The following is a 25,735-nucleotide window of genomic DNA, read 5'->3' as shown; positions in this document are numbered from 1 at the left end:
AAGGTCTGATGGCTTCTGGTTTCAGAAAGGAATACAGAGGGTTAGTCCAAGCAATTAATTAACACAGGTTGTTAACACAGCTTTTTTTGTTAATAAGCAGTGGAAAGGAGGATGTGATTTGCAACATTTATTAATGATAAATGTACATATTTACAAAGGAAAATCTGAGAAAAAATACAAAACCGAAAAAGTGTTCTGAAAGAGAGCATTTTAGGTAAAAAAGAAAGTGTTTTTAGTCCCCACAAACTGACCCAACACCACTGTGTACCACTGATAGAAGATCCCAAAGGGGCCCAAAGTAAGGCCAGTCCTTCCCTCCAGCCTCACAAACCATGATGGACACAAACAGGGACACGAGAGGAACCACCACTGACAGGTTCTCTCCAGTGTCACCCACTACCAAGTACAGACCAGAGAGTTCCTGCATGAATCCATAGTCCTTTTTTGGGGCTGAATTTACCCAGAAAGCTTCCTTCCTCATTCTGTAGGTCAGAACAGGTGCCAGCAACTCATGACCAGAAAAAAGAAAACCCAACAAAGTGGAATAATTCTCAGAGTGACAAATTACTGACACTGATGTGAAGTGAAAGACACTTTGCCCACAACCATCAGGAGTTGGACTCTGTGTTCCTTATGGGTCCCTTCCAACTCAGGATATTCCATGATTTTATGACAACCTTCCCAGGAGCCCCGTGGTACAGACACAGCAAGGCCAGCCCAGCCTCTTTCCTCCAAACACAAACTACTCCCTTGGTGCCACGTTGAGGAAATCCACTTCTCCTTGTTACTTCAGGAGGGAAACAGGGAATACCTACTCTTTGGGGTTACCACTGCACAAACTGCAAGGGAGGGGAGCTGGTCTTGGCTGAACTCCATGCCCTGACCTGCCCATGGAGAGTCCTCAGCTCATCTTCTACTGACCCCCCAAGAGAGGCAGCACGTGGCAGGAGAAGCAGCCAACACCTTCATTTATCTGCTCACTTTTAACAGTGGGAAAGAAAAAAGGGATGTTGTTTTGCAGCAGTGAACACCTCGAGTATCAGCACATGCAGAGCCCGACACCCAGCACGGCCTGGGAGCTGAATCTGAGTTCCAAGCCACCAGCAGCATTTTGCTGCTTAAAATTACTGATGTCCACCTTTTCCTAAAGCAGGAAAGCACAAGAGATTCATGTATGTTTTAGGTGGTGTTGAGAAGAGATGGAACCAGGGTAAGAAGATTCAGAAAGTGAGTGTGGAGCCAACCACACCAATCATGATGGAGCCCCGACAGCTCCTAAGGGGATCCCACACAGGAGCACCAAAGAGCCGAGTGACCACACCACAAAGCACTGGGAAAGCCTAATTAACATCAAAACTGCTGTCAGACTTATCCTGGTGTGCCAGAGTCACCAAAATGTCATTTTCTGCAGCAGGCCACATTGAAAAATCAGGATTTCTCATGCCAGTTGGGAGGAGGTTACGCGCTGCAGACAATTCCAGGATCCTGGAAGGATCCAGGAAGGGATAACTCAGTTCTCCATCCCTCACAGCCTGGCATGGCTGTGTGAATCCCTGTCAATGGGTGCCAGTGTCAGGGCAGGCGGCCAGGGATTGCCAGTGTTCCCAGCAAGTTTGTTCCTGAGGAAAACAGGGAGTGGTACAGAGTTGGTTCCTTTACAAAACCCCTGAGACCTCTGCTCTTAAACAGCACTAAAGTCAATGAGCTCTCCCTGTGCTCAAAGGATGACAGCAGGCATCCCAAAATCCCTCCTCTGAGGGCTGAATCCTGCACGGACACCAAGGGAAAAGGGTGAAACCACAGCACCAAGGTGTAAGGGACAGGAATGTGCACAAATGGGAGAGAGAACGTGCAGGAAGGAGACCTTACACGGAATGCCATGGACTGTCACTCCCTTTGCCTTGCAAGCAAACAGGAAAAAAAGCAGAGGAGGGACTGGAAAAGGGGCTGGAGCCCAGAGGGCACATCCCTGTGGCATCAGATGGATGAGGTTTCTGTTCCTGATAAGCTACAGGAATTCTCTGTCAGGAGGGATCATACCCACCTGGAGGAATATAACTGGCCTCTAAACTGCCAGAGAAACAGAAAGCATTTGTTCCATTTCTTTATACTCTGCAGTGATAACTGGTATACAAATCCCAAAAATGTTCCTGAGTGTTCTCAGAGTGTAAAGTTTCCAAGGTTTTTTGCTGAAGACAACCAGCCTTATCTCAAGATTAAAAAAGAGAGAGAAAGAGACCGTTTGAATTAAAGAATTACAGAATTGAGCTGAAGTGGCAGAGCCCACCTCTCATCCCTCTGGGGGATGAGACACCCTGAGCACTCTGGTCAGATATTGCTCTGGGCAAAGAGTTTTAAACTTCAGGTCCTTTGGAATTGGGTGACAGAGCTACAGAAACCATGGCTTTGCCAAAGCCACCCATGTGGCTTCCAAGTCCTTGTCAAGGAACCAAAAAGACACACACAGGAACCTCAGCTGTGCATTCCAAGAGGGATCCCGAGCAATGGCTTTGGGAAGGGAGCACCTGTTGTGTTTAAGCTGCTCTTCTCCAGGAAATATGGACAGAAAATGAACAAAGAGACACCCACACAACTCCCATCCCTTCCCTCCCCAGCCAGGCTGGGGAGAGCAAACAGTCCCTGTTTTTCATCACGTCTGTTCCAATTTTGGGAAGGAGATGCAGGCAGGGAATCCCAGCCAGAAGCATCCCCCTGGCTTCTTCCATCCTGCATCTTCTGCACGTGGCACCTCAACATCTCATTCCACCTCTCCTCTCCAGGGCCCACTTTTGTCTTCCTGAACTCCACCCCGAACTCGCTGGAGTTCAAGTGCATTCCAAGGGATGCTCCAAGGATGCAGGGACACAGCCTGCTGACACTTTCCTTCACCTGGACACCTGGACAACAACCCTCTGACTCCTACACTTCCAAGCACTGAAGGAGGAAGACTGTGTATTAAAGGCAGTGTATTAAAAAGGGAAGAATCTTTTCCAATGAAAAATCAGCATCCTCACAAAACAAAGTCCTAAAAGGCACAAACCGGTGAACTAATCAGAGCAGGGTACAAGAGGAACTAGAAAGATTCCTGTGGGACTAAAACAAAGAGTTTCACTACCAATCTAAATTTCTGAGACAGCATTTAGAGCCTCAACCTGTACACTGAAAGCAAGAGGTGGCTCGAGTGGTCCGTGACACACCACAGACCCTCTGACCAGACAGCACATGCCATGTTTGCCTTATTCCTGCAAGCTTATCTGCTTCCTAAATAACACTGTTCACATGGATACAGATCTAGAAAGGGTTATAAATACATGTATTTATATATATTCACACATTTTAGTCCCTGTAATAGAGGTCTGCTCCTTTCTCTCCCGTGCTGCTGGAGCAGCTGCCACCCCTGGTGGCACTGGGGGCTGTTCCCAGAGTAACTGTGTCCAGCCCAATCCTCCAGCAGCTGCAGGAAAACACGGATTAGTGCTGAAAGGAGACACGGGGGGCTCAGCTCAGCCCTATCTTTACTATTTACAGAAAAGAAACCCCTCAGACACAAAGTCCCACCTTCCCTCCAGCTCACAAAGCAGCTCTGCTCAGCCCAGCTCTGCACAGCTCAGCCAGGAGAACTGGGATAAACGGGAGTATCATCCAGACATTTACACTGTAGGCAGTAAACAACAAGCAGCATGCAAGGGTTTGGGTAAAGAAGTCAAAAACAATCGAGGGCTTTAACATTTAGAAGTGTGTCCTGATGTGGCCAAGCCAACATGGCAACAGAGGGGATGTTAAAACAGCAGGTGACTCCAGCCCTGTGACCTCAGCAAACACGAGTCCGTTAGTTCCACACAAATGAAACAAAACACATCCCGAGCGCACCGAGACCATCAGATTCCAAGACATGATTAATCTAGGTTGACAATTAATATCTCCTTGCAAGGGGTTTTCTCCTGCAACACTGTGTATTTTCTTGGACACGTGAAGAGGGGTGGAGAGGGAAGCCGGGATGCTTTGCCAAAGGCTTCACCCACTGGGAAAAGAAAAGCTGCCTGTCCCTGTCCCTGAGTCATCACCAACAGCAGTGAGAACCAGTACTTTGTATTGAAATGCCAATCTGAGTTTCCTAGGAAAGGGGTGGTTATGGATTAGATTCTGATATTCTTCCCAGAGATTCAACCTCTTGTTGCCCAGAGAGGTTGTGGACTCCCCATCCCTGGAAGTGTCCAAGGCCAGGTTGGACAGGGCTTGGAGCAACCTGGGCTAGAGGAAGGTGTCCCTGCTCCTGGCAGGGGGTTGGAATGAGATGGGCTTTAAGGTCCCTTCCAACCCAAACCATTCCAGGATTCCATAATTCAGCAGATTACTGTCAAGCCTCTTTTGGACCAGTATCAAAGGTTCTCCAGTTTTTGAACATCTTACATTAAAAACAACAAGTTTTAAAGCAATTTTCCAGCAATTCCTATGTGAAGTCTACAGGGGCTCACAGGAAGCCAGCGACTCCTCCCATCACTTCCTCTCCCCGTCTGCTCTCTCACAGCAATCAGGAACAGGGTTCAAAGAATTTGCTTTTGCACAGTAGGAGGACTTCAGAAGGGACCTGGCAATCCCAGACCACTCCTGCCAGGTCCCATCCCAGCCACACAAGGACACACAGAGGGATTTAACAGGACGGTCGTGGGATGTCCCTCCCCAGGACAGCGAACTAGAGAGATCAAAGACCAGGACAAGGAAGATGCAGCAGAGGCTACGGCCAAGAAATTCAGGAGCTTTGGTCTTGAGGTTTCAACACGACCCTGTTGCCACTCAGAGAAAGAGCAGCCACCAAACAGTCAGTGCTACAACGAGGAGAAAGGACATCATAAAGGGAATGCGTGGAGAAGGAAAAATGCTAGAGTACAGCTGACACTTTTTGAGTGCTTTCTGCTCTTCAGGAATTGCAATTGAAACCTTTGGAAGAGTTTCTTCACTTGCTGGCCGGGGAAAGGCTGTCTCAGTAGGTATCTGCTGCTTTTTTAATTTGTCTTCATCCTGTACTAACAGAGGACGTTCCCGTTTCTGCTTTCGTGGTAGAAGATCAAGAAAGACAGAGAGAGATGAACAAAAATGACAGATGGAAAGTGCCCAAAAGTGACACTTGGAGGTGTGCAAAGCATTAGGACAGCTCTTCTCAACGTAAAATAAACTGCCCTGGGGAGCAGAGCAGCTGGTGGCCTGGGCCACACGAGCCTCGGAGCTACAGAACCATGTCCTCCCTGCAGAGCTGATCAACATCTGGATCAGGGTTGTGGTGGTTTGTGCCTGCCCTGCCAGGAAAGCAGGTGCTCAGAACCTCCTGGAGTGTTTTGGAATTGGAATGGTCGAGAAAAAAGTTGGAGGCATTAGAAACAGGAATGGTGCAGTACAAAAGGTGGTCTCTGACAGCTTCCTAATCTACCCTTAAAACCAGCGTTTGGCAAATCCCATGGAACAGCCAGACTGCAGAGCAGATACAAAAGGCTTTTTCCAAAGTTCTGACCAGAGTATCAAAACACTGATTGGTCTGAAAATTCTACTGGAACAAGTGTAAAATTGCTATTCTCAGAAATGCCACGTGTGGAACGGGCAGGATGGCAGTGGGAGCACTGCAAGCTCCTGGAATTTTTGCTCCGTGTTTTAGCACTTTTGTTTCTGGAGTCTGAGGAACGTCAAAAACCCGGAATGAGTAAATCAGCACACAGGACCATGCAAAGCCTCCAGCACTTCTGCTGAGGAAAGAAAAGATTGTGGGAATGTTGCTGTGCAGTAACTCTCCATCCCCTTAGTTTGGCAGCCCTGGGCAAATCCAAGTGTACTTAGGAGAGGAAAAACTTGGCTCTAAGCTCCCTCAGATGAGCCAACCTCCTCTGGTCAGTGCGGTATTTTGGGACTGGTTCTTTGCACACCCCTAAGTGGTGAGAATTGGGGAGAAAGTAGCTGGGAGACTGGGCAGCAAAAGAAAATATAAAATGCCAGAGTAACATGATTGTTAAAACAACAAAGAAACGGAAAGAAAGACAACATAAAAAGAACAGGGAACAGTTAAAACTTTCAGAATTGCTTTTCTCGCCGAGTACACGGTTATATCGTTCATGCAGCTTTTTCGAACCAGCCATGCACCAAAATAAGCAAAAACTGAAAGCTGCAAAAGCTGCAGCAAAGAGCCAAAGACCTCTGGGTGTGAGTTATGAAACTACTTCATGTAGCCAAAAGAAAAAACGTTATCCAGCAGTTGCTGTCGAGTTTTTGCTCGGTGCCATTGCAATAGCAAGTCTGGTTCAGAAGCACAGATCAGAGCAGCAGCTTTACCTCAAGCCCACCAACCTGTCTCTCAGAAGATAGGACAGTGACTTTCTTGACCTGGACACACAAAGCGTGTTAAGGTTCAGTTGTCTCGTAATAAAACATTCAGGAACAGCAGAAAAGCAGCCCCTGGCAAAAAACCCTTTGGCCACTAGGGCAGGGTGAAGGCACCACTTTGCACGGTGAATTATCACCCTTAAATTACCATTGTGATTTGTCAACCTTAAATTACCATCATGATTTGCCATCCTTCAGCAGGTGCAGGTGAAGGAAAACACCCTCCCTGGTCAGTGAAGATGCATTTCTGGAAGTTCCCAGAACATGTCCACCTCCACCTCAGAGCAAGATCATTCTGGAGAGGGTCAGACTAAGAGGGACCTTCCAGAAATGCAAATCCAGGGACACTAAAGACCCACTGTGGCTTTAGATGGGACAAGCTCACACCATCCAGCACCTCACAATATGGTCACCTGGTAAGAAATTCTCCATAATAACCAAGAATATAATTCTTGAACTGCAGTTGTGGGGCTTGAGAGCCCCTGCTCTGTCCCACCCACACCCCAAAAACCACGTGGCACCGTGGGCAGAGCTCTGCTGCCCAAATTCCTGCGGATTTAAACTGAGCAAAGTCTATCCATGTGCTAAACAGGGTAATCCCAAGGACAGTTTGCCCAGAGAAGCTGTGGCTGCCTCATCCCTGGAAGTGTCCAAGGCCAGGTTGGATGGGGCTTGGAGCAACCTGGGCTGGTGGAAGGTGTCCCACAGCAGGGCGTGGAACGAGATGGGCTTTAAGGTCCCTTCCAACCCAAACCATTTTGTGATTCTACAGCAACCAACCCCAACTAAGTTCAATTTGGGGATTTCGTTTTTCCTAAGCTGTCCTGGGTTTTCTCTACACTTTGAGGAGCTTGCAGTAAACTTGGTGTTAAACCTCTTGTAGGTCTTACAGTGCTCCATCCACTGCAAGGCTATTTACTGACTAATAAGTGTTTCCCTTGCACTGCTTTGAAGATTAAATACAAGTTTATCTGCAGGGCTGTGGGCAGGAAGGAGAGAAGCTGGGCTTAAACCAGGAGAGAGTCTCCAACTGCCACCACTGCAGCCAGGATGCAATTTTTCTGTTGTAATAAAAAATTGCATTTACTACTGAGTGAGAGAGTAATCAGAGACTGATTACCATGGGTGCTAACTACAGTTTTACTCACAAGCTCCAAACCTGAGTTAGGCACCATCAATATGACACAGAGAAGGTGTCTCTGAGCCAAAAAGAAACCAGTTGGTGACAGATCTCTGCTGTTCCAACTGGGTTTCTTTGAAAAATTACCTTTTTTAAGGAAATTAGCAGAGAAACTGGGTGTATGTGGCTACTAACACACAGGCCCTGTTCCTGGAAGGAGGAAGGTTCCCATCATGTATGAACAGCCCTGCTGAGGAGTCTTCCTGAAGCCTCCACAGCAGATCAGCACCTGGAGTTCCTAATGCAAGTCTAAACCCCAAGAAGAAACTGGAGAATAAAGTGATTTCGGAAAAATTATCCCATCCTAGTGCTTCTGCACTGGGTTGCAATATCATCACTGAAGTAATAATTCTCTTAATTTAAGAGTTTAGGTGGGTTTTGTCCAACATTTTGGGGAGATGGGAAGTGCTCTCTAACATCACAGTGACAGCAACACCAGGAAAAGCAGCCCCCAAAGCAGGTGAGGAATCCCTACATCCTCCCCTACCGAAACAAAACCTGCATTTTTATGACGCCGCCAACTTCAGCTCTCTCAGGGACCATCCCACATGCTAAAAGGCCACCCCTTGGAACACCACCATGGCCCCAAGGTACTCACTCCATCTGCTCCCGTGGGGATCTGCCCGTTGACGTTGAGGGTCCGGAAAGGGGAGTGGGTGGACAGACGTTTGTCCCACTCGCTCGGCCGCGGCTCCGGGACGGACTCCATGAAGTTCTTCTTCAGCTCGCTGATGTTGGCATGGTGCTTCTTGATTTCCTCCTGGGGCTTATCTAGATCCTACCAGCAAAAGGGACAGGATGAGTGAAGGGGCGTGGGGAGGAGCTGGGACTGCCTAGGCTGGGCTTAGCAAAGCTGCGCTCAGCGGGGCCGCGGCCGAACCTCCCGAGTGCTGCTCACACTGCAAACACACCAAGGGAGCGTCCTCTCTCCTCTCTCCTCTGGGATTAATCATGGTCTCCTCCAGGAGAATCTCCACCAGGTCACCTGGAATCTCATGGATTTTCCCCATATGGGATATTTTTTTTTAGAGTTGCCAGACTGTGCTTGTTTGGGTTATTTTTTAAATCGGGTAGGTTTGCTTTCTTTTCCCTCTGCAAGCCTGAATATTCCCAGGTATCAACACAATTAATGTTCAATAACATGTTTTCCTCAATTTTTTTTTTGCTCTCTTCATACCTATTTCTCTTTAATCCTAACAGGAATTGTCTCTGCTCCCAGAATATTCCCATTACCATCATTTCCCCTCCTTCTCATCTCATCCCTCCAGGAGCTAACATAGGAGGTTTTAGACTTCTGAAATGAAGATGAGATGATTTTTTTTTTTTAATCAAACTGAGAATTTCCTTTATGCCGGATCAGTCAAAAAACTCCTGATGATTTTTTTTTTTTTCCCATCTGGAAAAAGACAGATTTCTACTCTGTGATGCCAGTTTACAGCATAAACACACAGACTTCAAGGCAAGTCAACTTGTTAAAAATAGTTTTTTCTTTGCAAGCAAACCAGAGTTTGTAGAAAACAAAGCTTCTGCATAAAATAGGTGTAAGCCAAACAACAACTTTTCTGGACAAGGCCAAAAAGCAGCAAGAAAGGGAGAAATCAAGGTCAGTAAAAGCATCACTGGGAAATTTAACTATTTTTGTGCTTTCAGTTGTTACTCAGCCCATTAATTTTAGAAGATGGAAGAGCAAACACATCCCTAAAGGAGGGGCCCTCCCAAAAATCTACATCCCTACAGCTCACTCAGGACACAGCTAAACCCCAAATGCCTCCTTAACAACATTTACTCTTTTTGGCACAGTTCTAGGGGGAAAAAACGCAAGTTTTGGCATCGATTCTGGATGAAAGTATAAGTCAAGTGCCTGCTGGGTAGGGAAAAAAAGCAGAAATAAGTCTGCTGAAGACTCCGGGGTAAATCCCTGCCTGGGTCCAGGAACCCTACAGCTGCTCCTGGCTTAGAGAAGAGAGAAGGACCACCTTGGCTTTTCCAGCACTGTGCAGGAGCAGGGCCTGGGAGGGCTGGAGAGGAGCTAAAGCCACGAGGAGCTAACGTGGAGCCAGGTCTGGAAAGCACCTTGAGGAACCAGCTCACTCAGCGTCACCTCCTTTTCCTCCTGTTTTTCCCTTTCTGTAAGAACCTGGTGTAGGTGGAGAGTTAAAAGGCTTTCAGCAAAATCAACAGGCAGCTTCAGGAGGGTGAGGTCTGCTGGGAAAATATCTGATCTGCCAAATGCATGGGCTAAAAAACACAAAGGGAATGAAGGGGGTGAGCTGCTGGGTGAGCCCTGTTCTAGGGGAGGGCTGGAGCACCTGCAACAGAACCAGGGAGGGAAAGGGCTGGGTGGCAGAGGCAGGTGTTGCAGTAACAGGAAAAAGGGGTTTGGAAGGGAAGACAAAGCTCTGTTTGGGGTTGGGGAGATGGAGCTGTTTTGAGTTGGGTGGAAGAAGGAGACAGGCAGAGTCTTCAGAGCTCCAGCAGCGGCCCGATGTGTTCACACCCTTCACTCGTGGCTCAAAGCTCTACGTTGTAGCAGGTTTTTAAAAAAAAAATAAAAATATAAAACCAAACCAAACCAAAACAAAAACCACCCAAAAGCTGCAAAACTTTGAAAATTCCGATTAGGAGAAGGCAGTTGGTTCACTCCACTTTTTTCAAGAGATGGCAACAGGGAAACCCTACGAGCTGCTGGGGCTGCAAGTCTGAGTAGAAACACGTAACACAGAGTATCAGAAGCCACAAAACATCTCCCATAACACAGTGTATTAAAGAATTAAAATATATGATTGGCGTGGTCTGTTCTGAGACCGTGCTTGGGTGAAAGCAAACGGAAAGGGCTCCCAAATTCAAAGGGAAGAGCTGGAACCTGGAGGGATGAGCCACCCATGAGCACTGAGCCCCCATGTCAGATCTGTGGGGAGCTGGCACCGAGCAGGATGGGACCTGGGGGGTGCTGAGGTGCTGCAAGGCAAGGAAGGGCTGAAGGAGGATGGAAACATCCCTGCAGCATCCAAAGGGATCCCTCCTGCCTGAAGCGACATGGACATTGTGGTGGCCTGAACGCCCAGGGGTGACAATTTCATTGAATCCCAGAATGGTTGGGGTTGGGAAGGACCTTAAAACTCATCCAGTTCCACCCCCTGCCAAGGGCAGGGACACCTCCCACTAGTCCAGGTTGCTCCAAGCCCCATCCAACGTGGCCTTGGACAATTCCAGGGATGGGGCAGCCACAGCTTCTCTGGGCAACCTGTTCCAATTTCCCCTGCAGCTTATCCTGAATTTTGTATTTTCATAGACTGGCTTTTCCCCCAGGAAAGTAATTTGTTTCAGGCAATGAAAAACTAGTCCCCACTACAATCCATGCCCCTGTGAGCACCCAGTGGGTCCCAGAGCAGATCTGAGCTCTGCCAATCATGTATTTTGGGTAGGTATGAGAGAATGAAAGTCAGAAGAGGTAGAAGGAAGAATGGCTGCACATCATCATGTTTACTGTCACCATGCAAAAGCATAATTAAAAAATCAAATCAAATCAAAAGGTCTCTCATGCAAGAGCATGCAAAATAAAGGCAGCAGCAGAAGAGGAAGAAGTTCAGCGCAGATGCAGAAGGTTTAGGCAAATGCAACTCAAAAAAAGCTTCAAGTTCATACAAACCTCCAACATTAAATTGCTATGCCTGATATAAATGTTTTCACCATCTAGCCTCTTTGATCTCTTCTGTGAAAATGAAAGGAAAGGGGGAAACAAAACAAAACAAACAACAAAAAAAAAAAGCACAAAAAATTAAAACGTTGGTCTTGCGGGATCGAGAAACTGGCAAATTAAAAAAGTTAACTCAAGGTGGGGAGTGCAGCGCTGAGGCAGCGTGGGGTGGGAATTCCCACCAGGAATGGGGGGTCTGGCTCATGGAGAATGGGAGATGTGATGAGTCCTTTAAAGAGACAGCTCCCGGGGGCCTCAGCTCCGGCCACAAAGAGACAGTTACTGGTTTTCCATGGAAGCCTTGCACAGGTCACCACGTGACACCCCTGAGGGATGCAGGCCCACCCCAGTGTGAGGCTGTACTACCTGGAGTAACCTTTACAAGGTCCCAGTGTGCACAGTAACTATGCCTTAACCACCTTTCCCATCTTGGATGTGTCCCTGTTACTTAATCAATACCAAAAAAAAAACAACCATCCTCTTCATTTTATTTTTTTTTTGCATTTCCTGCAATGCAAACTGCACAGTTTTCTCTGGTTTCTAAGTAAATTTGTTACAGAGAAGATAAATTTCTTAAGTCAAGCCAACTGTGTTTCTTTTGAACATTCAACAAGCATAATTTTAGCAATCAGGCTGTGTCTATGGGACAAAAGAAACTACTCATTTTCCAATCAAGTATTTGGTAGTCAAAAGAAAACCAACATCCCAACCCAAACCACAGGAAGAAACTGGAGCACTGTCTTTTTAAACATGTTACAGATGCATGAATGATATGGCAAATTTGGCTGGTGAAAGGGTAAAATGGCTAACCTTCCTCATTCTTATCAGCTCTTCCTCTTTTTCTGCAGGCTGCTGCTGTTGGGCAGTGATAAAAAAAAAAAAAAGAGTTGGTTCATTTAACTATGTTGAACCTTAAAAAAAAAAAAAAGAACAAAACAACTGTGAGCAACCTAAACTGAATTATTAGCACAAACCTGGGGCTGGGCACCATTCGTGGTGGGGACTGTGACCTCAATGTGTGTTTTCCTCACCTACATTTAAGAAATAAACCGGTAAAAACATTTCTTGTTAGTAGATCTGTTTCAAGAAACTGTTCAGTTTCCAAACACGGCTGCATAAAGTTGGTTTTGAGGTGCTGGGGGAACATGCAAAAACCAACATGCAGCCCTGGGTTAATGGCACGGCAGCTCTGTTAGTCAACAGCAGGTGAAATAATTCCTTCAGCTTGAGAATTATTTATATTTGAAACCAGTGCTCTCCAGTGCTCCTGAAGAAGGGCTTCCCACTTGCATTAGCTCGGCCAGGCAATGTTTTCAAATGTCATTTGCAGCTGGATCTCCCAGAGAAATCCCAACAAAGCAACATGCTCCAATTAACACAGACCTTCTCAAAAAACAGAAATTATTGGTTATATGCACAGGTATTATGTCGGCAGAGGCAGTAAGAGCAGGCTTAGCTACAAAACCAAGCCTAACATCACTAATTAAGCTCTTTCCTGTCCATAAGTAGAGAGCCAAGATTGTCTTAACACTCTCAAGGAAGTATTTTAGGGAAACTGGGTTGCCAAGTACTCTGAAGGCAAAAGCATCAGTGGGTGTTAAAAGAAGTGATGCAGCTGCATTGGAGAAACAGGGTAAATTTGGCACGTTCAAATCCACAATTTCCTCCCACATCTATATTTAAAGGGGGGGAAAAAAAATCCAGTGTTTAAGCACTTAAGAAAAAACCTGCAATAAGTGAGATGGGATGAGTAAAATTTCCTTGTTCTCAGTGTAACACAAGGGAGGAGGAGCAGCCAGGCAGGAACTCTGTGCTCCAGTTCCAACTCCACAGTGCCAGCCTGAGGATCCCTTCAGCACTTTCATTTAAAAATTACCACTCACAGAGGCTGTGGAATTTTTTGAAGCAACTGTCCCTCCATCTCCCAACCTTAATTAAGAGGGATTTCCCCTGGAGATGTCACATAAGACCCACTGTGTGATATGTTATAGGAAATGTGGCTCCAGCAATGTTGAGATCAGCTAAATTTTGGGGTAATGTGAAAATTGTGTCTCAAGGCAAACATTTCTGCTGCACCACTGCAAGGCTTCAGTTCAACAAGATCTGCAGAATATTAAGGACACTGTAATATCAACATTAATTTTGCACATTATCCTGACTTATTAGAACAACACACACATATCAACCCCGGCAAAGGCCTCAGACATTTGTAGAAAGATCAAATAATGCTTAAAAAAATGGCATTTAAACAATAAACCCCCCAAGGTCTCACCAGTGCCATCGTCAACTAAAGTTTTAGTCCAGTTTGCAGCACTGTGTTACCACCAGTGTTACCAGCTCTCCCAGCCAAAGCCTATCAATGTGAAAAACATTCCGGCGCTGGGCTGCAGCCAGATCCATATCACTGATTTCACTGGAATTGCCTCCTGCTGTCGTACCAGGAATCAAGGGGCACAGCCTGGCCATGGGTGAGCCCTAAACTCCAACCCCACGAGCACGTGCAGCTCCTGGCAGGGTTTTTAACCATCTTAAGGTTGCGCTCAGTTTGACTGCAGCCACCAGAACTTGGAGTGACTCCTCCTCTTCCACGAGGAATGTCAGGGCTGGGATTTCCCTGGCAGCCAGACCCCCACCTGATGCCTGGGAGAGGGATAAACCCCTCATCTCCCAGGAGGGGAAGGTGGACAGAGCTGCTGCTTTGGGGTGGCTTCTGGAGTGACACTCCAGCTCTTCCAAAGAGACTCCGGTCTGACCTACCTTGGATGCATCAGCTGGCTCTGCCTTGGCTTTCTCAGGTGGGAATTCCTCACGTCTCACATCAGCTTTTGCTGTTTCCTTCCCCATTTTAGATGTGGCCACGTCCTTCACGTCAGGCTTAGCTGGGGCTGGCTCTGCAGGGTGGCTCTGAGCGATGGCCGGGGCCGAGGTGGGCCGGGGACTCCGCTCCGGGGTTATCACAGCCACTGCTGAGGAGGGGGGGGACACACAGGGACAAGGTTCAGAGCAGGTAATGTTCCAAAGCTCTAGGCAAAGTCTTTCCAAATTACAGTGCTGTCATTTAAAAAGAAAGGGAGGAGGAGGAGGTAAAAAAAAGGGAAACGAAATAAAGATGTTGAGCGAAGCAGCTTGTGCATTTAGTACGGGAGAGTTGGGATTATTTTCCTTATGGTTTAAATAAAATCAAATAAAGCCCCACACCAGATGGTTTACAAAAAGCAAGCTTGCACTCTGCAGAGAAGCCACACCAGAAAGGCAAATCTGGAATTTGACATCGTGCCACAGATTTCTGGGTCCTTCACACACAACTGACACGGACTCCACTCCAGTGCCACCACAAAACAGACACAGAGTGGGGAGTTCTGGGCTTGTGGGCACCTCCTCAACCAGAAACAGATGGTTTCTGGAAGGGAAACACAGGTTTTTCCCCCCCTCCCCAGTCTTGTAGGCAACTCAAATGAAAAAATAATCAACAAGCATCGCTCTAGAAAACTTCACAGCAACTTCCAGGTGGGATTCAAAGCAGGCTGGGCTGTGTGTCCCGTGGGGTATCTCCAAGGCAGCACAGTGGGAAGATACCCAGCACCTCCAGGTCAGTGACAGTGCAGGAATGAACAGCATGCTGCCAAAAAATCACCTTTCCAGAGGATGACAGTCTTAAACACAAGCACTAGCCCCACATAAAATCAACTGCCTATTCCTTTCCTTCAATTCCTGATTTCCCAGACAGTTCCTGATCTCTGAAAGGCCCGACTCCAACGAAATATTCAAGTCAATACTGTGTGACAAAGCCAGCCCCAATTAATTCCCTGTGTGTACCTATAGATACAATAAGCTATTTGGTTCTCCTGATGTTGTTTTTATGGATGTTCCACTAGAAATACACCCAAAATAGTATCTTTGACATGGTCCCACATTCCCAAAGTCACAGTTTGCAGCAGGATCACACTGTGCAACCCATCCCATCCAACACTGGTGTCCAGCCAAAGACACTAGAAAATTTGCTGTTAAAAAAGAAATTGTGATTTCAAGCAACTCCTCAGTAAGAATTCCCGTTTCACTGAAAAGGTCACTGCATCTCATCTGTGTGTAAATAAAACATGAGAGAATAAAGCATCCACATGACCAAAAAATGTATGAGATGGGGGGGGGGGGGGCAAAAAAGAACCTGATTTTCCAGAGACTTCAACTACACCTTCAAGACAAACACCTGGACCCACCCCAAACCCCACACCACCACCACAGGCTCCATCCTCTCCCCGCTCCTCAGCACAGCAGCTCACTTCTGTGACCCAGACACTGTGTTATGCTTTCAGGAGGACAACCAGTGCCCTGTCCTGGTGTATTTCTGCCATGGAAGCGGTGACAGCCGCTGGGAAGGTTGTACAGAGGTGGGATGGCAGGGACAGTCAGGATGAGGAGGATGCTGGGAGAGCAAAGCCGTCATCGCGGTGGTACCTGGCTCCTTCGGGACTGGCTCTAGTTCTCTCACCACCATCATTTTTTCTTCCTCCTCCTCCTCCTCCTCCTCCTCCTCTTCAATTGGGCTTATCTCAATACTGCCAAGATCACGTTTGGCTAAAAAAGTTATGGATGTGTTAAAATGCCACCTCAAAGATGAAGCAGCAAAGGAAATACTGCCACCAGTAAATCCACACAGCCACCTCTCCTGCTCCTCTCCCAGGGCATGAAGACATGCAGGAAAAATGATAACAGACACCAAGCTTTCCCTTTGCCATCCAACAGTGAGTTCTGGGCTGCCCAGAACTGTATTTTAGTTAATTTTCCTGATTAACTACTTCAGGGTATTTTGACACATGATTTAAACACAGTAAAAAAGCACTGCCCCAAAATAAAAGATATAAAATGTAGGTTGGAACTGGATGATCTTTAAGGTCCCTTCCAACACAAACCATTCCATGATCCTATGATCGACCACCATCAACCCACTAACAGTCCCTGCTGGGAACTGGAGAGTCAGGAGGAGGAAAAGTGCAGGAGATGGATAAGAAGATAAAAAGGGGCAGCTGCACCAGCAGAGCCCAGGCTGTGCTCAGGTCTGACACTGGCTGATGTCCACTCTGCTGCCACCCATCCCATGGAATATCCTCCAAGAAAACATGAAGTTCTCAGTTACCTCCCTCCACAGCTTCAGTCTCCTCTTTCTGCAACAACTAATCAACCCTATTTTAATCATGATTAGCGTGGATCTGACTGCAGCAGCGACGTTGCTCTGACACCCTTTTCCAACTAGGGAAGCAGCACTCCCTAGTGAAGAAATAAAGTGGAATGTAGGTGACCTCCAGCAGTCCTGGATCTCATAACCTGATTTTCAGGCACTGCACATTCCCACAGCTCTGGGGAGCAAACCTTCCAGGAAGGAACAGCAAGGGAGGAGGGTTAAGAGGCCACTGCACACTCACTTCCACACACAGCCAAGCCACGGCACCCGCTCACCTCACCCAGGGCACTCCTGGAAAGCAGCACACGGCAAAGCCAGGGGGGATTTTAGTGGCAACAAACACCACCACAAGCAGTGCAACCTGTGTCCTACAGCACTGCACCACTTCACCCCCACAGTGACAGCACAGCAGCCACCAAACGCCGCTGTGGCTGTACCTGACCGCGGCGGCACCGGCTCCGGGAACTTTGGCTTGGCAACAGGAACCTTAACCACCTCTACCTTCTCCTCCTCCTCTTCCTCCTCTGCAATGGGTTTCATTTCAAAAGTTTCAAGAGTGTGTTTGGCTAGAAAGAGGTTTGCAGGTGTTAACGGGGGTTGGGGACCCGCACGGACACACAACGGTCACCGCAGCAAAGAGCGAGGAGATCCCTCTCAGCAGCTGGGAACAGCAAAGAGGTTTGCAAACCAGGCAGCTCAACAGTCATTTTCCACCATGGAATTGTGCACCAGCCTTTCTAGTGCTGCCATACCCAACAGTGCATTGGATAAGAGGGGAAAAGAACAACAGAAATAAGCTTTGCAGGCTCCTTGCCCAGGCAGGGAGACGTGGGGACACGTGTGGAACTAGGATGGGCTCTGCCTGCAGAGTCTGGAGGGACAGGGGTGCTGGCTGGCAAAATCCAGGCAAAACACATCCAGATAAAAACCTATATAAAAACTAGCAGCTTTAATTAAATGTACTTGAATGATTCACTTGGTGCCTGAAATTCCTCACCCTGTTTTTACAGCATCGGGCTTTCCCCACCAGGCAATGCTGACTAGGGAAGATCAAGGCATGACCACGGTGGGGGGAAGGCTGACACACTTCGTGAAAGCTGGACCTAGATGCTACAAAAATAGTGATGCAGTCAAAAGCACACTGTAAAAAAATTCCAGGTGGAAGGAGGGAAGCAGAGCAGCACCCACAGCATTTGCATACGAATTATTTCCAGCCCTAACACACCACAGGCGGTCGCCATCCAAGTGATAAAGGCTGCAAATATTTGACAACACTGTGCTGTGAAACACTTATTAGTATTCAAATGTGCTGTTGTACCTACACCCCCTCTTAAGGACATTAATATTTATTAATATTTATTAATAGTACCTCTCTTAAGAGAAATATAAGCTCCACAGACTAAATGGGGTGGCATTTCTCAGATGCTGAAAAAAGATCCCAGAATAGACTTTAAAAACAAAAAAGGTCCCAGAACTCTTAAAAAATGGCAAGAAGATCCCACGATGAAGAATTTCAGAAGCTTCACAAGAAGTTTCAAGATCAAATTTTAAAGTTTGCTAATTCACATACACAAAACTACCCAAATCTAATGAGAGTTCTTAAGTACCATCACATCCTAAACTTTCCCCCCACCCCCCCACAAGAATTACAAGGTGCAAGGTGGAAATTTAAGGAGTCTCCCAGAGCTGGGCTGTGTCTCCTCTCACTGCAGAATTCTTCTTGCAAAGGAATGAAAAAAGAAAGCCGTCAGATTTGGTGAAACTTGGAATTGTCAGGAACAAGCACGGAGAGGACAGGAAAGGCACTGCAGAGAGTTGTAGCCACCACCACAGCTATACCTGGCTTCTCTCGGATCTGATCCGCAGGTTTTGGTTCAGGAACCTCAACCACCACCACCTCCTTCTGCTTCTCTTCCTCTACGGTCCTGAACTCAACTCTCTGAGTCGCACGTTTAGCTGAGGAAACGGGGCACACGTTAAGGACCCGCACAGGCGGCGCTGCAACCGCCACAGGGGCCTCACATCCCCGGCCTGCTCCTCTCCACGCTCTCACATCCAGCTGTGGGACTGCAGCTGGGATTTCTCTACCCATCTGGGGTCATAATGGCAGGGCCAAGTGGCATCCAACAGCCCTGGTCTCCTTGCCACCCCCCGTGCGTCGTGCCTGGGGAATCTTGCATGCCCGGATTGCTGGCAAGCTGGAATTTGGTTTTGCTGCTGAACAGAGCTCAGACCAAGCAGCCTTTCCCCTCTGGATTCGAGGTACAAAGCCCAGGCTTGGAGTGTCACTGAGCACAGGAGCAGGGACAGCCTGGCTGCTGCTGGTCACGGGGTGCTGGGACAACCCTGGTGCCTCCCGGGCTGCAGCACAACCTCGGGGCTCAAAGCAATGCAGTCCCTGCTCCATCAGGGATGCTCCCCCCTTTCCCTGGATCCTCTCAGAGCACAGGGATGCTCCTCTTTCCCTGAATCTTCATGGTGCACAGGGATGCTCCCTCTCCCTGGATGCTCATAGTTCACAAGGATGCTCCACTTTCCCTAGACTCTCTCAGCGCACAGAGATGCTCCCCCTTTCCTAAATCCTCTTGCTGCACAGGGATGCTCCCCTTTCCCTGGATCCTCTCAGAGCACAGGGATGCTCCCCTTTCCCTGGATCCTCATGGTGCAAAGAGATGTTCCCCTTTCCCTGTTACTCGTGGTGCAAAGCGATGCTCCCCTTTCTCAGAATCTTAGTATCCAGTGATCCAGATCAAGTGGAGTAAACTTAAGCACTCTCCTCTCCATGTCTCACCTCCTCTAGCCTGGAGTTACCCATCTCCTTTAAAAACCTGAGATAAGCCCACCTGACTGACATCCCAACCTAAGCATCGCTTAAGGAGCACTGAAAAAGTTTCAGCTGTGGCAAAAAAATCTCCCCCTCAAGGAGAACTAAGGAATTTAAGAAGTTATGTTAAACAAAACAAATAGCTTAATTCCTGATTTTCTAAAGGAAAATGCTTTGACACTGAATTAGGAAATATCTCTACAGCCATGAGCCTTCAGCACCCACCTACACCTTTTTGTCAGTGAGTTCTGCTGCGACTACTCTCAGTTTGTATTTTTGTTTTGGGCCTGGCTGAGTTGGAGCTCATTTTCCCACAGCAGCCCTCACAGTGCTGTGATTTTAAGATAAGGATACTGCCTGGGAGAGGTAACAGACAAATAAGTCCTGTACAATGTCGGAGAGCGGAATGATCACAGGAGAAATTCCTGTCGTGACTGTGGTGAAGGGACAAAGGGTGGATTTTGTGTAAATTACCTGTGTTGTGATGACGTTATTTTGATCTTTGCAGGGGGAATTTTTGTGTCAGTTGGTTGATGGTTTTTTTTTTGATGTGAGCAAAGGTCGTGTGACGAGGGCAGGTTCGAACGATAACCCCTGAACACACGATAACCCTTGAACACAAAACTCATGGAGGCGAGGGGGTTTTTTGTACAGCAGGGGATTGAGCTGTTATTTCAGCATCCTGGGTGGGGAGGGGGGGGTGTGGACTCACCTCCATCCAGGCTCCTGGAGGCTCGTTTGCTGGCCGTGCGCTCGAACTGGGGCGCGGGCCGGTCGATCAGGGCGCTCGCCTGCCGCGTCTGCGCCTGCGTCCGCCCGCTGTAGCGGAACTTGGAGCCCAGCGCCAGGAACCTGCTCTTCGGGATGGCCTCGGTGGAAGTCAGCCTGAAAAACACAGCCACGATTTAAAAACCGCGAGCGAGCGGCAAACCCGGCAAATCTCGGCGCGGTCAAGGAGAGTAAAAGAACAAATCTGAGAATCCGCGTCATCGACCTCAAACGACTTCGTGATGTTGGGCTGATTTTCCCCCCACATGAAGGATTCTCATTCTTTTTGCATATCATCTTGGAAAAAAATACGTATGGTTTCTGTGGGCTGTGCTGCACTGGAGTTTCCCAACAAATTGGGAAATCCCAACTTGGTGTTTCCCAACAGATCTCCTCAGTTTCTAACACCAAACGCTTTGAAATGAGTGCTCCTTCATGGCTGTGGCATTTCCATCGGGAAAGCTCCCCGGATCCAGAGAGCTCAGTGTGCTTCAGAGCAGAAACACCTTCTGAAGAATCCAAGAGATCACTTTGAGTTGGGCTGAGCTCAAATCCCGCTAAACCTGAGCTGTTCTGGTTTAAGTGCCACTCACCAGACTTTATTTTCTAAGGAGTTTCATTTTCTATGGATGTATTAGGAAGGGAGAGTGTAGGGGAGGAGGTAAAGAGAAATTAAATAGAAATTAAAGAAGTCTCTTGCCAATAAGCCTCACATCTACATCAGTGAAAGTTCTCTGTCTTATGCATCTTATGAAGCAGAACCTGCTTAAAAATTTACTGCAAAACAAACACTTAGTGTCCTAAGGAACACTGCTCACTTTCAGCAGTTACACTAAAGCATTAGTTACTCAAAGTTCAGGAAACCCACCTGAAGAAGGTGTGATGTTCGACACAGACCTTCCACAGCTTCTTCGCTGCCCGGTAGCTTGGAAGCTTGAACCCAATTGTACTTTCATACTGTTCTTGCTGTGGAAAATATAACTTATTTAGGTATAGCAAGGAATACACGAGGCAGGAGCTCAGTCCCCAGCCCATTGCTCTGTCCTGCTGCGGCACAAACTGCTGAACTCGCTCCAGGATGTGCAGGAGGAGCTCAGATCAAAGGTAGGGTTTGGCCACAAGCCTGGGCATCTCTCAGGATGCACTGGGATTTACAGAGGAACATGCTGTGGATTTTGCAGCCAGTCAGCTTCATTTACACCCCCATCATACTGCCCAGCTGCAGGATGGGGTCAAACATTGATCTCCCAGCAAGGCTGGGTCAAGGCAGTGGAAGCAGGAGGAGGAGGAAGAGAAGGGAGGAGGCAGATCCCCATTGTAGCCTCTCTCCCTGATGTGGCCAGGCTGCTCCAGGGATCTCCAAAAAAAAAAAGGATTTAGTCCTCTCCCAGTTTTCAGCTGACAACTTCCCACCCGTTTCCCTGGATGCTGGGAATACCCTGCAGTGCCAGGAGGTGGTGCTGGATGACACGCTGTTAAACCCTCACCAGCCAGGCTGTAGCTCCGGCTCAACCCCAAGCCGGGATCAGACACCCCGACAGGAAATGCTCATCCAGGGAAAAGGCTGTTCCCTCCCCGCTCTCTTTCAGTGACACACACACACGGTGACAATCACGAGGCAGTGAAAGGTGACACTCAGGAGCCAGGACACACCTCCCCCGGCCGAATCTTTATGAAGAAGCTGCTGCGTTTGTAGGAAATCTTCAGGACTTTGGGCCACGGGAAGCGGTTGATTCTCAGTTTGTCTTTGTAAACAAGAAGGCCACTGGAACAGACTCCCAGAGTGATGTCCACTCCTTCCAAGTCCTGGGAAACCAGGATTTAAGCAGCGTCAGGGTTACAAGTTTCAGGTCAACATCTGCCTTCCAAATCACCCCTTTGGTCTTCACCCAAATTCATCTCCCCACCCCCCAGACTCCAGCTCCCAGCTCCAGGGCCAGGCCAGCTTTTCCTTCACTTTTCTCCTCACAACCTCCTCTTTCCTGCATTGCTGGTTGCCCAAAGGGCTTATCCAGAGTCCTTCCTGCATCTCCCCACGTGGCAGGTCAGAGCCATAAATTCAGAGTTCCTCAGAGCAAGGACTTGTCTACACCAGGAGCTTTGGAAAGCTTCCTGGGATATATAAATAATAAGCAACCAAGAAGAATTACTTCTCCTGCAGGAATGCTTGAGTCATTCCTGTTCTGTGTCTGTATTTCCATACTTCCTCTACCTTTCAAAAGGAGCTTCCTGAAACAGGTAAACTTGTTCCTGCAAGGGAAGGATAACCAAATGACAAAACCCACAGGCAGGTGCTGGTTCTCACCTTGGCTTGGTGAAGGTCGACTCCATACATAGACAGCTTTTTTGCATTCTCAAGAAATTCCAGGTCTGCTTGGGCTGGAGTCATGGACCTGGGGAAAGAGAGAAAGGGCTTGGTATTCCTCAAACTGTTGCTTTTAAGAGAGGACAAATCAGACTTCATGAAACTCATTAGATTTTGGTTTGCTTTCAGTACAACCAGATTTGTGCTCAGGTGATGAATTATTAAATCGCTCCGAATGCCCACATTTGTGCTCTCAGACATTCCCAGAACACAGATGCACTTTATTCCTGTGGAGCTGCACGGGTACTAGAGAAGAAAGCAAGGAACAGCAGTGAGGGGGCAAAACTTGATTCAGCAGAAGAAACCCCAACTGAGCCGCAGGCAAAGGGTGACAGGTCCTGTCCCCCCAGATCTGCTGCCTCCAGACCTCCCCAAACCCAGCTATTGTTCTCCAAGCCAAACACATGGACAGCTGAGACCACTCAGCAGAGATTCCAACCGGGGGACCAGATGAATGAAGGGTTTTCTGGGAACAGATGGTGCCCTGTCTGCAGGAGGGGCACAACTTAACAGAGACATCCTGATAATGGAGGCCATTATCAACGGTATTGAAGTGCCCTTGTTAATAAGTTTCTGGTGTGTGAGGTACATTAACAGCTCTGTTGGGAGAGAATTCAGCTGCATACATTTCATTTTCTTCCCTCCTTTGATGTCTTCCTCACTGAGCCCTCCCATACATCTTGTGTGTGATGTAAATAGAGGTTGTGGTGGTGGGAGACAGGGCAGACAAAGACAAGTGTAAGGACAATCCTGTAAGAAAGACCCAGGAGCTGTCGCTGTGTCAACATGTGCCTCGTGCTTTGCAAATACAGTAGCAAGAGCTGGAGAGTGGTTTAGCAGAGATTTCCCTGGAAGTGTTCAAAAAACATGTGGGTGTGGCACCTGGGAAGTGGTTTAGTTCCAGGCTTGGCTGTGCTGGGGGAATGGTTGGACTCGATGGTCTTCGAGGTCTTTTGCAGCCTTAATGATTCCATGACTCTGATTCCCACTGAAAACCCTCTGACAGTTTAATGTTCACAGAACACAGACCAGAAATTAAACTGGGACGTTTTGCTTCCTCCTGCACACGCAGACAGATGAAATATAACTACATCTTATACCTTGAAGTCTCCTTCTAATGAAGCCATGAATAATTCATCACCCTGATCTGCCACTTCCAGCACAGCAACGGCCTTTGACTCCCAGTCATGAAGCTTGTCAGTGGCCTGGTACTTATTTTCCCTCATTTCCTCTCCTCTCAGTGCAAATGGAGGGGAATCAATTTAAAGTATTGATTTGGAGGGTTGAGTGAGGTGTTAATTGTAGCTCTGGCCACAGCCAGGAGCCCATGTCCACCCTTCCCACTGCACTCCAGTTATTAGTTCCCCTCTGCCTCTGAGAAGGTCTTGTCTTTGCTCTGTTCTCGTCAGGGCATCAACCAGCAGCTTTTCACAGGGCAAGGGGCTGCTGGTTGAAAGTACCACCAAGTGGTGTTAAGGATTTGGGGGGTTTTCCCCTCTAAAATCCCAATGTACCCCTGTGAGGACACAGAAGCTGCTGCCCCTCCCCACAGCTCCTGCAGCCAAACCCTCGAGAGCATCCAGGAAAACGAGCTCAAAAATAAGATGAATAACAGGTTTGGTTACTGTCAGTGTGGTATCAGGGGGACTCCCAGTTGTTCAACCCTCCCTGAACACTACACACCTGCCCAGGTCATGGGGAACACTTTAACTGCAGGTTTGTAACTCTTGGATCACTTGGAATCCTTCCACGTTAGGAAGTGAAACGTGGCAGCAGAAAACCCTAAAGATGCTGTAGTGTACTGTGTATACACAGAGAGGCAGAAGCCAACTACAACCCAAAATTACATGAATCCCAAACGAAGGGCAAGGTTAAAACAAGTAAATTTTGCATTTTTGCATGAACCAAACCCCTATTCTGTTGGAAAAAAAAGCACTTGTTTATAAATAATTTCAAGACTTTGTATCTGCTTTCTTCCATGCCTGAAAAAAAGAATTCCAGCTTCTAGAAAGATTTTTTTCAAAAGTATTAGAAATTTTTTTAAAAGCTGATGTTCACAGAATCATCACAGAGTCACAGAATGGTTTGCATATGAAGAGAACTCAAAGATCAACCAGTTCCAACCCCCTGCCATGGGCAGGGACACCTTCCACTAGCCCAGGTTGATCCAATCTGGCCTTGGACACTTCCAGGGATGGAGCAGCCACAGGTTCCTCTGTAGCTCAGCACCTGCAACGTTCTCAGGAGCTGCCAGTTCACACCTTACTGCTAAAGCTTCTGTTGCCAACATAAAATTGGTGCAGCAGGAAACCAAAAACACACCACAAAGGTGGGGGAAACACCCAAAAGCCCCATTATTGCCCCTTATTTCAGGCTGCTGTGCACAAACAAGCCCCCGCAGCCACCACACCTTACCTGTATGTTTTATGAAGCTCCACAACCTTCTCTTCGAGCTCTTTTGTCTGGTTTGGGGCCAGTTTGAACTCAGTGATGTAATCTGGGCCGTGCAGCTCGGGATCATAGTCCCCCAGCTCCGACTGGACCGTGTAGGAGCCCAGCAGGGCCAGGGTTGCAAAGGAGCAGGGCAGCCGCCCCGTGAGGATGTCCTGTCTGAGCTGAAGACACAGGTAATACCTGGGGGCAAAAGGGAAAATATTAATCAAGGGAGAAATTTATTAACTTGAGGATCAGTCTCTTTTTTTTTTATGCCCCTGATGAACGAGCAGGGCGCTCGTTCCCAATTTCTACCTGTGTTTTTACTCATTCCCAAGGTAAACAGTGTGAAGGTCTGGGGGATTTAAGGTCACCTCCACTCTGCAAAGGGACCAGAAAATCTTGGGTTTAGATAAAAACGTACTTTCCTCTACAAACACACCCATGCCAGGGTTGTACATGACATTGCTTTACCCAAGTGGACTCCAGTGGAGAGCAGGAGCATCCACACACCCACTGAGAACAAACCAAACCCCCTCCAAATGGGGAAGACATTTGATCTCCTCACTGAAGGAGTTAAATATTAAACATTTCTATTCCATATTCACTGCTCTGCTCAGCGAGCTCCTGGCTGGCAGCAGATTCCCAGGGAACTCACCTGGTTATATCCTCTGTCAGCTGGGCAGGATCTGGAGGATAAAACTTGACATTGAAGGTAAAATCCCAGGGGCCTCCTGCAATGACAAAGGAGAGGTTGAGAAAAGCCAACACACCAGGACAGCTTTGTGACAGTCAGTTGTTATTAAAAAAGCTGGGAATATCCAACCTGATCTTCAACATTCACCCAGCAGATGTAACACTGATTTTATACTGCTCACTCTCACAGCTGGATGCAGCTTAACATCTGTATAAGGTATGGTTTT

At 47.7% G+C, this 25,735-nt stretch overlaps 1 protein-coding gene across 47 annotated transcripts in view; it reads right to left on the bottom strand.

Annotated features, from left to right (window-relative positions):
• EPB41 (erythrocyte membrane protein band 4.1) overlaps positions 1-25,735 on the bottom strand; it is a 95,246-nt gene that overhangs the window by 15,195 nt on the left and 54,316 nt on the right. For 5 of the 47 annotated variants that reach the window (XM_051807086.1, XM_051807109.1, XM_051807103.1 and 2 more), the window contains exons 6-18: positions 25,471-25,546; positions 24,795-25,013; positions 22,320-22,407; positions 21,668-21,820; positions 20,883-20,980; positions 19,959-20,131; positions 18,262-18,378; positions 16,860-16,988; positions 14,001-14,209; positions 12,218-12,274; positions 12,054-12,098; positions 11,196-11,258; positions 8,145-8,324 (exon numbers count right to left, since the gene is read on the bottom strand). In XM_051807086.1, coding sequence (XP_051663046.1) covers positions 8,145-8,324; positions 11,196-11,258; positions 12,054-12,098; positions 12,218-12,274; positions 14,001-14,209; positions 16,860-16,988; positions 18,262-18,378; positions 19,959-20,131; positions 20,883-20,980; positions 21,668-21,820; positions 22,320-22,407; positions 24,795-25,013; positions 25,471-25,546 — 1,607 coding nt within the window. Of the gene's footprint in view, positions 1-5,272; positions 5,952-6,315; positions 6,367-8,144; positions 8,325-11,195; positions 11,259-12,053; positions 12,099-12,217; positions 12,275-14,000; positions 14,210-16,859; positions 16,989-18,261; positions 18,379-19,958; positions 20,132-20,882; positions 20,981-21,667; positions 21,821-22,319; positions 22,408-24,794; positions 25,014-25,470; positions 25,547-25,735 lie in introns of those variants that run through there. The other 42 variants (XM_051807105.1, XM_051807126.1, XM_051807134.1 and 39 more) reach the window with 31 other exon arrangements.

Source organism: Manacus candei, unplaced genomic scaffold, assembly GCF_025592945.1.
Source record: "Manacus candei isolate 608988 ecotype Guabito, Panama unplaced genomic scaffold, ASM2559294v1 h1tg000070l, whole genome shotgun sequence".
Taxonomy (NCBI): domain Eukaryota; kingdom Metazoa; phylum Chordata; class Aves; order Passeriformes; family Pipridae; genus Manacus; species Manacus candei.
This window is presented reverse-complemented; position numbering and strand designations above follow the sequence as displayed.